This window comes from Medicago truncatula, unplaced genomic scaffold, assembly GCF_003473485.1.
Source record: "Medicago truncatula cultivar Jemalong A17 unplaced genomic scaffold, MtrunA17r5.0-ANR MtrunA17Chr0c32, whole genome shotgun sequence".
Taxonomy (NCBI): Eukaryota; Viridiplantae; Streptophyta; class Magnoliopsida; order Fabales; family Fabaceae; genus Medicago; species Medicago truncatula.
In genome coordinates, this window is record NW_024340390.1 from 1 (window position 1) to 11,362 (window position 11,362).

The following is an 11,362-nucleotide window of genomic DNA, read 5'->3' on the forward strand; positions in this document are numbered from 1 at the left end:
AAAAGAGGTCATTATTAAGTAACAACATGAGTGTTCAAAAGATTGGGATAAACTCACCTTTCAGAATTTAGGGATGGAACCAAATTTAGTCTGGTTAAGAATCCTCGTTTGATTCATCAGAGTCAGAATCACTTGCATTATAACCTAATAAAAATGCAGCAAACAAAACTTAGCCACACTAACTTACAAAGGAAAAGAAGATGATAAGCTGCTAAACAGTAGAGGTTTACCCGGACGCTTATCTCCAACTTTCCAAACCGAAGACCTGACCCTCGATGCTTTTGTCAGCCAAAGTTTTCCCTTCATTCCCAAACAAATAATGTTAACCTCCCAAAACAAAAGACAGACAAACAAGTACATCTACACTCCAAAGACTCCACTCATTGTTCATACTTCATAATCAGACCATTACTCTATATTTAAATAACTGTTCATGAAATCCATGACCATATATTTCACAATAGAAACTTCACATCCACTTCTGATATATAAATTAAAACAAGAAATCCAAATCATAAGTCACTACGTTTTAACATCTCTAAACTGCTTAACTTCAAAAGACTTTCAAGTCATTATGTCCACCTACAATAGAACTTCCAATGTTTTTCTAATATTCACATATACAGACAGGAACACGAGCATGAAATTAAATTCACATAAATGTGTGGAATTTGGTAAACATGATAATTTTTTTAAAAAAAGGTCCACGACTGCAATCTAGGCATATCATCAAAGTATTTTATGCCTCCACCACAGTGTTACTACCAATAGAGAATCGTGGAAAATAGCGGATCACCTAAAATCCAATATGAGAAAAAGTGGATAGCATATCGGGCAAATAGAGGAAGCCGCAAAGCGGTTGAAATAAATTATTATATAAAGCATGTTTCACACAAATAAAAGCATGATGCATAGTTGCATACATTGCTGCAGAAAGCCAGAAACATAAATTAAAAGTTACTTAAAACTAAAAATATAAATATGAAGTAAAGTATGAAGTGAAGAGAGACGATGGAGAGGCGGATGCGGTTTAGTGATGAGAAGTTACCTAGGTCATGGGGTTTAGGGGTTATATAAGACCCATCTCATCCCCAACTCAGCATTACTTATTTTTAATGTTTTAAAAAATATGTCATATGCAGCTCATATTTTTTAATGTTATCATTAACATTAGGGAAAAAAAAAACATAAAACAATAACTTCCGATATGCAAGCAATAAACGCTATAGCCGATTTGCAAAAATATCACTGCTATTGTAGTCGTAACCGAACCGCAATAGCGTATCAGTTTTTTGTCACGGTTGCTCCAAATCCCAAAATGATATATAAAAGTGGTTTGGTGGCACTATACCAGTTATTTAACAACGCGGCTCCACGATCGCAACACAACCACAATCACGGCCATATCATCTGCAATCATTTGCAATACCAAGCATTGCAACGTGGTCGTGACTTAAAACGTGTTAGTATTTACAAGTATTAGGATTGCATAACAACTTAATGTTTGTTTTGTGCACACCAATACTTCAGATCTAAGACACGTCTTAGTATCTGAAACATTACTAACATTCGTAATTAATTACATACAATAACTTATATTTACTAAAGTTATTATCATTTTCTACTTGTCATTGTCGTGTCATATCTAGTGTTCATGTCGGTTCTTCCTAGGTTTTATTTACTTTGGTAAACATGACTTTTTTAAAAAAGGTTCACGACTGCAATCTAGGCAATATCATCAAAGTTTTTATGCTTCCACAATCGCAACACAACTGCAATTGAGGCCATATCAGCTGCAATTCTTCGCAATACCGAGCATCGCAACATGGTCGTGACTTAAAACGTTGTTAGCATATAAAACTATCAAGATCATGTCTTAGTGTCCGACATGTTACTAACACTCGTAGTAAATTATAAACAATCAACTTCTATCTTCCAAATTTACCATCACTTTCTACGTGTCAGTGTTATGTCTGGTGTTCATATGTGTGTCCGTGCTTCCTAGGTTTTATTCATTTCTTTATGGTCACAAACTTATTCTTCTCTCTAATATCATTCAATATTGACTTTTCAAACACTATAGAACCAAGAACTGAACACCAACCAAACAAACAAACAACAATCAAATGCAAGTTAATTAAAAACAACTAAATCAAATAACCAAAAACAAGAAAACAAACAAAACCACCTTTTGAGCATCTTTTGCAACACCATAGCCACTACAATACATCTGACCAACCAAAATCTGCATATTAACATCACCAGCTTTAGCCTCCCTAAGAGTATCCTTAAACCAACGTTTCACACAATCTGCCACAACCCCAGATAAAGGAAAACGTCCGTTTCCATCTTTCCCTATACTGCTCTCCATATATCCCTTCTAATTTCAATTTCAGCAAATGGGTTTTCTTCAAAATTGATTTTTTTTAATACCTGAAAAAAAAATCCCAAAATTTGTTACATAAATTTAAAGAAAATTGATATTGACCCAATTGAGATTGTGAAAATTGTTACCTTCTTGTGATTTTTTTTGAAGGTGGGTGTGATGCTATATGAAGATTTGAATGGAGAATTAAGAAGGGGTTTTGCAGTTTAGAGAGAGAGAGAAAGAGAGAGGCAGCTATCGGAGAAAAAGACAGTGCGGCGTATAACAGAGTTGTCTTGTTTTAACACAAAAACCAATTTACGAAATTTGTTTAGTGAAAATTTAGTTTTTTTTCTTAATATAATATTAAATATAAATATATTCCATCTTTCTCTTTTTGTGGAATATATATATATATATATATATATATATATATATATATATATATATATATATATGGGATTTGCTAGAACACACCCACTAGTTTTTATGTGGGAGTGTTTTAACAAGTTATAACTAAAAAGTTAATAAATACATCTTAAGGTATATGTTTCTATAACACACCTTCTAACAAAAACAAGTGAATGTGTTCTAGCAAATCCTATAGGCATTTGCTAGGATACACCCGCTTAGTTTTTAGAATGAGTATTTTAGCAAGTGAATAACTAAAAAGTGGTTAAATACAACTTAAGGTGTAACTTTGCTAAAACACTCCCACATAAAAACTAATGGATGTGTTCTAATAAATCCATATATATATATATATATATATATATTATATATATATATATATATATATATATATATATATAATCTTATCACATTATCAAAATTCATGAATATAGTCTTATTCTATTTAAGTTTGGCGTGTTGAACAAAGAACGACATCCAACTATTTTGCTTTATTGCATTGGTTTATAAATCCAAATATTTGTTTAGAGATTGAGGCAAACTAAGGTTTACGAAAAGATGAGATCTTTAGAAAATCAAAGGTTAAAGGTCGATTCCTTTTGGTATAGAAAGTTTGGTTGGGAAACAATAATATATACCTTAGGTAGAGAAATCATTAAGTGTATTAATCACGATAAGAGATTCAGAAAAATGGTAGAAAGTTTTTGGAGAACTTATTGAAAGTTAATTTCCTGTTGTTGGAATATTTTATTATTTTAATTATATTCCAATATTATTTTATTAGCTATTTATCAATTGTGAGCCTTAGTTGATTAGTGATCAAATTAAATAATAAGGCTATTAGATTTCTAATTGGATAATTAATTGATATGAACTCAATGAGTGCATGTCCGGATGACCCATATAATGGGAAATCTTAATGGTCATCCAATATAAAAGAGCTATGGTCCCCAGTACATCAGACACGACAAACTCTCTCTTCTCCCGATCTGAAGAAAACTTTAGGCATAAAGGTAGCAGTTGAGGAAGAACCAAATCAGCCGCCGCTAACGTAAGTTGTGTATTTCATATCATGGTTTCTTCATCGTTGTTGTTGAGAGGGTTGTCATCAAAGCTTCATCCAGTACTCCTAATACCCTAATTCTTAGCATGCTTGATAAATAGTAGATCTGATCATGATCATGTTCAATATTGTGTTTGTTTTCCCCCTTGATTCATAATTGTTGAACATGTCTTATGAAATCTATTTTATTTAGACCTAAATTTCTAATGAGTGATATCAGAGCGTGTTCATATTTGATTTATTGGGATTTTATGTGGATCGATGCCTTTTGTTTATTCATCGATGCCTTCATGTTTTGCATTAAAAGTTCTGCAATGACTTTGCTTTGGTCATGCGATATTGTTCTCAAATTGATTTCTCAAGGAAACATGTGATTTGAACCGTTTCTTCTCGTTTTAGTTTTGGTGTCAAAGAAAATTGATTTCCCAATTTGATAGAATTATTATTTTTGTTTACGATTAAAAAAGTTTTTTCTTTTTGAAAAGAAAGAATTAAACTTCAGTGGACTTTTTGTTCAATGACCTGTTTTCTTGTTTTGCTAAAGGGAAATGCTTTTTCCTACGAACCATATATCCACGAAAACCAAGAATTTCATTTAATTGATAAGGATTACGATCGTGCTTATGTTTCTTGATTCAGATACAATTTTTGTTTGAGGATTGTTTGTATCCCATGTGCCTACATCTTATTTTAGTAAAAGGATCCTTAAAGAATTTTTTAAAACAATTGTCATGTTTCTGGATCCCATGCGTGAAATCAACTATATGAATTATTGATTTGGTTTATTTTGTATTAACGAATATCGGTTGTGAATTAATTTTTGATTCAGAAAGATTTTGTACATAAGGTTTATTTTGAGAAATATGCAAATAAAGAGTTAAAATATATTTGTTATATATATGTTGCATTTTAATAATGAATCTCAAAATATTATGAAAATTTTTGGTAAAAAAATAAGGTTTTGATTCTTTAAATTTTGGAAATAATAGTTCTAGTTTTGTTTATTTATTTATAAACATATAAAGTTTGTTTCCTGATTTAGGAAATAATTGAGTCTAAAGTTATTGATAATTTTATTTAGGGAATCATTTGGTATGTGTGAATCAATTGTAGCATGAATATTTTTGGCATATAAGATTCAATTTTCTTCTGATTTAAAATTGAATATTTAGTTTATAGCATGGTTGTCATATTTGAGTTTATTGTTATTTGGTTTCTACAATAACTTTATTTTCCTTCAATCATGCATTTTGAATATATTTCATGTTATGTTTGATGTCACTTTTATGTGATATTTGTAAATGATTGTCATACACACGTCGGTGTTGTTTTTTGGGACTTGCATCTTCTTTTCAATTATTTTGAGTTTGTCTTCACACTTAAGGGTTGCCGACTAGCCTTATTGTTACTCAGCAACATAATGAACTAATTCGGCCTACATTATGTCGTAAGTGCCTTGTGAATTTAAGACATTTCCCATTTGTTGTAAAATTAAGACCATTCCTATTTAAATTCATTTATTGAATTGTCTAGTAATTTTGGTTGAGTTGGTTGAAACAACAAGTTGCAACTGTTGCGTAAATTTGATTCAGTTGGAATTACAATAGATGTAGTATGTAATTGTTCATGTGAACTGTTTTAGTCGGCCAAAAGGAATGCACAGTTTGGCCGGATAATTACATACATGCGATGGTAAATATGCGGTAATTATTAAGTTTTTCCATGTGGATAACGAGGATGTCAATAGACACCCATTATCTGACAGGACTTATTACCATATTTGATCATTGAATTGAGATTACCGTTTGCAGTTAATTCTTAGCAGTCAAAAAATTGTGTTTTAATGGTGCTGTGGTATCTTGTTTTTTGGTCTTTTAATTTACAACTTGTGATGATAACTATGTGGTAATTCTTAAATTTTTTATGTGGGTAATGAGGATGTCAAAAGACACCCATTATCTGACAAGACGTATTAAGTTTTTCCATTTGGATAATGAGGATGTCAAAAGACATCCATTATATGACATGACTTATTACCAATATTTGATCATTGCATTGAGAGTACCACTTGCAATTAATTCTTAGCAGTCAAAAGATTGTGTTTTAATGGTGCGCTTGATATCTTGTTTTTGTCTTTTAATTTACAAATAAAGATAAATTGTGCATGTAGAATATTTTATTGAGATATGTAGCCCAAGTGGGAGATTGTTGGAATATTTTATTATTTTAATTATATTTCAATATCATTTTGTGGGCAAATATCATAATAATAATTATATTAGCTATTTATCAATTGTGAGCCTTAGTTGATTAGTGATCAAATTAAGTAATAAGGCTATTAGATTTCTAATTGGATAATTAATTAAATATTTAATTAATGAATATGGACTCAATGAGTGGATGTCCGGATGACCCATTAATGGAATAATGGGAAACCCTAATGGTCATCCAATATAAAAGAGGCTATGGTCCCTAATACACCGGACACGGCAAACTCTCTCTTCTCCCTATTTGAAGAGAACTTGAGGCATAAACGTATGTTGTGTATTTCATATCATGGTTTCTCCATCGTTGTTGTTGAGAGGGCTGCCATCAAAGCTTCATCAAGGTATTCCTAATACCCTAATTCTTAGTATGCTTGATAAATCAAACATGTCGTAGATCCGATCATGATCATGTTCAATATTTTGTTTGTTTCTGTTGTTGATTCATAATTGTTGAACATGTCTTATGAAATCTATTCTGTTTTATTTAGACTTAAATTTCCAACACATGTAACTCTTATATCCCTTTGTTAAGAAATTCTTTGATAGTGAAATGAGGAGTTGTTTTCTCCTCTAAAGTAGGTCAATTTGAGCTGAACTACATACACAATATTGTGAGACCTTCCTCTTCTCGGCTACTCTTTTATCTTGTTCTTCTTCGATTTAATTGTGGTTTTGTATTACACCAATATTATTGCTCTTGATCTATTTGTTTGTTGGTTGTTGCTGACCCTTGCTCCATGCACCAAAGTTTATTGATATGAGTTTTGATCTAAATTCAAAACATCTTCAAATAATTTAGAGATTAATAACATCTAGCCTCCAATATGCAAAGTTATGGAACTTCAAGCCATATATCTAATAAGCTTGGGGGGGGGCACATTGGACTCAACGGATGCAGTGTACACCCTCAAATTTTAAAAATTGCATCAAAAATCTAAAAAAATTCAACTTTGAATCCCCTCAAAATTTAACTTTGAACCCCCAATGTCTTATACCTGCATATATCCTTTGACTACCACGAAAGGCTAAAAAAAGAGGAAACAAATAATAACATGGATAAAAAAAGAATTTTAATGATCTAAAATATTTTAACTTGAGATCCTTACTCAAGTTAATAGAGCAATATATATTTTTTTAAAAGAAACAAATGAACGATTGAGTGAGGAAAGGACAAATACAACACATGGATTTTTATTTTTTTGACAAGTACAACACATGGATATAGTTTAAAGACATTTTACAATCTAATTTTGAAAAGGATTTGGATTTTTATAAATAGAGCATTAATGTTTTCACATTATAAAATGACCAAATAATTTTTCATTGATTACATGCAAATGAAAAAAATGGCCACAATTCTCAAGTTTGTATATCTTATCATCCTACTTATTTATCCACTTCTTGTTGTTACTGAAGAGAGCCATTATATGAAATTTTCTATTTGCAAAGATGACACTGATTGTCCAACTTTATTTTGTGTCTTGCCTAACGTTCCAAAGTGTATTGGTTCTAAGTGTCATTGTAAACTTATGGTTAATTAGGTAGGTCGACAATAATATTTTCTTCTTTTACAAAAGGTCGACAATAATTTTGTTATTTTTATTTTTTTGAGGAATAATTTTGTTACTTCTAAATATATAATTTTATTTATTTTCACTTGTTAATTCTTTTTATAGTAATTTTAACATATTGACCTTTAAATTTCTTTTACAGGAACATAAGCATATACAAGACAAGAGTTGTTTCATTTGTTTGCTTTTACAATATATGGAAAATGAAAGTGTCATTGCAGATATATAAATAAGCTGCGATAGATAGAGATATATGATTATGTGAAATCATTATTAGATAAAAGCAATATGATTACATAAATTTGTCATTTATTATTTATTTTAGTTTTTTATACCCCATGTATCATTTATTCTAGTAGTCCTGTATTTCACAGATGAATAAATATTAGGCTAAACTGCACTTTTCGTCCCCTAAATTTCAAAATATTGCGTTTTTGGTCCCCTATTAAAAAATGGCAAAAGTGACCCATCATGTTTAGGGAAATATGCTATTTTGACCCCTAACATAAGAGAAATATGATATTTTGACCTCTTATCTTCTCAAAAAGTTGCGATTATGGCCCATGTTTTGGGACATGTGGCGTCTTATTAGCAATTTTAGGACAAAAGGGGCCAAAATTGTCATTTTTATAAATAGGGGGCCAAAATCGCAACATTTTGAAACTTAGGGGGCAGAAAGTGCAGTTTATCCTAAATATTATCATGTATATTAGTGTTATTATGCATACAACTCATGCATCTATTATACATCATATGGTCACTGTTATAAACAAAGATTTACATTTTAGATTCATTCAATAAATTATGTATGTGGTCTATAATAAAGACCACATACATCATTAATTAAATGAATCTTAAATGTAAATTTTTGCTTAAAATGTACTATACAACTACTTTTATTTTGTATTTTTTAAGAACAAAATTTATTTAATAGTCAGATCCCTGCTCAAGACGAACAGAGACCGATGATTCAGAAACTACAAAAAGACGCCGTATATAGGCGGAACACCCAAAATAAACACCATAAAAATCACTCATACACCCAACCCTACCTTCAACACCCATGAGGAAAACACCACCAAATAAGTTTCCCCTCCTAAACGAACTCAATCATGAACTACCGCTGAAAATGATATCCATAACCACTCATCGCCACTACTCACCTCACAAAACACCCCTCTAAATCAAACAACTTGTATGCATCTCCATAGCTGAGTCACACCCAAAAAAGGTCCTATACTAATACTCAGTCAGTTTCCACCACCTCTCATCATCCGGTCCATCGAAAGAACACCAAATTAGCCTAAATCAAAACTTGAATTGAAGAACGAACTCCCGATCTCGAATCAAAAGCGATCGGACCACCGAACTCCAAAATCAAATCAGAAGGGTACCACTCACCCCATATCAACCAGAGAAACACCATGACCATCCAAAGCCAAACAAGATTGTGACTAGATAGCAACTCTCAATCTTGAAGCAAAAGTAATCAGCCCACCATAATCTAGGATACAAAATTGTAAGGCATTCGACATGATGTGAGGTGATGCAAACATAATTCATATCCGAAAGGATAAAGGCTCAGCTCAAAGGACCCGCACGCTCAAGGCACCTAAAACCAAAAACAACAAGAGGTAGCGATGGCAAATTTGGACCCAAAAAACAGAGGCGTCCTACAACAGAAACACCACCCACAAAAACACCACTAATATTACCACCTCCTTACCTAAACAACATCTACCACCCCCTCTTAATCAGCTCATGTTCATTAAGCGTTCTGACATCAAGACCGAGTCCACTTTATCCACGACCACCCCCTCCAAACCACGCCATTACAACTCATTCATCTCATTCATTTAACAAACTCATTCATCTAACCAATAAATAATACTCGCTTCGTCTCATAAAAAATTGACATAAAACAAGAAGTTATAGATGAAGGAAAAATAATAACAAATTTTATCAAATTAACCTCACTATTATAAATGAAAAATGGAAACCAATAACTTAGGAATGATGCACGTAGTCTTAGTTAGAGGGTATAATCGGATAAAAATAATGAAAATTAAGGTTAAATAAATTCCGGTCTCAATAAATATCTCATTTTTTTTAATTCCTCTAAATTTCTCCATAAGTTTTGCTCCCTCAAAAAAATTTTATCACGACTTTTGGTCCTTGTTTTTAAATAAACTTATGTGTATTCTTTCAAAATTTTAATAATTTTTTGTAGTCATGTTTGGTACCTTATGGAAATATATTTGGTAAAGTTTTTTTTACCGATGGCTAAATCAAATATGAATATTTTTTAGTTTTTAATTTAGCTCTTAAAAATTATATTTAATTCATTTATTGTTTAAAAATTCTAAATTTTTGTGGAAGAGATTGTTATTATATTAAAATATTTATGTAAAAAACTTGTTAAAAAATATGAATGGTACACATAAGTGGTGATGGAAAAGATTTGATGAGGGGCCGAAACTTGTTTAAAAATAAGGACTAAAAGTCACAATGAAGAGCACTTGAAGGACTAAAATTTGCTGAAATTTTTCAGAGGAACTAAAAATGAAATTTGAGATATTTTTAGAGACCAAAAAATTAATTAACCCTTAAAATTTATTAAAAAATTGAAATTAATATTTTTTAGGACAATATTTTTTTTTAATGTGAGACCTATTATGAAATAAATGGAGTAATTTTCAGCACTTAACGCCTATTGCGATATCGTGCTGCAAAGGAAGTCGTGGTATTTTTACACACACAATCAATCAAAACATTCAAAATTGCCACATAAACTAAAAACATTAATTGATGTGACAATTTTAAATGTTTTGATTGGTTGTGTGTGCAAAATTATTTTGAACTGTCGATGCACCACCATTAAACTCAATAAAATAAATACTAACAATAATATTTATTAATTTTAAACACTTGATTTAAGAAAAATATATTAATTCATACCATAATTGAAATTTGAAGTCGGGTTAAGGTAAAATCTTGATACAACTATTGTGATGTCTGTTGAAATATAAGTAGTTATACTCATTTTAAAGTTAGTTAATGTACTAGTTTAGTATGAGAATGCCATTTATTGTTTGATATGAGAATGTTATTCATTGATGATTAAATTCTTGGAGCTAGACGCATTAATTGTGTGCAGCAATACATGCTGCCATTACATTAGTTTGTGTTGCTTTATTGCTACTGTTGGTTATCCATATCAGAAGATACATTCAAGTCACTACCACCCTTTTTTTTTTGCTACTCTTCCCCTCTGTCCATTGACCATGTATCATTGGAGATTGATTTTATACTTGTTTTTGGTTTGTCCTCAACAGTGAAGATTGGAGACATAATTGGTTTTTTGGCATATTCTTCACATGTCATATGAGTTTCTTTTTAGAGTCCTCTGTACATCATGATTTGGTGACTTGTCTATTAGTCGTTGTTCTGCCATATCTTACATGTTGCATTTGGTTGTCTCCTTTTATTGACTAGATGGTTTTTTTTATGTGCTATTCATCTTGAGCACAATCTGAGTATTGATGCTTCACTTTATAGTCATCAACCATGATCTTTTGCTCATTTTTTTTATATGAATTGTTGAGTCCTCTGATGTGCTAAGTATCCTGTAGCACAACTTGAGTATTGTTCATCACTTTGTAGCCGTCAAGATCTTCCAACATTC

The 11,362-nt window shown here is 31.2% G+C and overlaps 1 protein-coding gene across 1 annotated transcript; it reads right to left on the reverse strand.

Annotated features, from left to right (window-relative positions):
- Window positions 1–3: 3 nt before the first annotated feature.
- Window positions 4–2,679, reverse strand: LOC120577900 (uncharacterized). Its single transcript, XM_039829792.1, has 4 exons — window positions 2,515–2,679; window positions 2,189–2,433; window positions 231–300; window positions 4–144 (listed from the first exon to the last, which is right to left on the reverse strand). The coding sequence occupies exons 2-4, from the start codon at window positions 2,369–2,371 to the stop codon at window positions 95–97; spliced, it is 303 nt and encodes a 100-aa protein (XP_039685726.1). The 5' UTR covers window positions 2,372–2,433; window positions 2,515–2,679; the 3' UTR covers window positions 4–94.
- Between the last annotated feature and the right edge of the window lie 8,683 nt (window positions 2,680–11,362).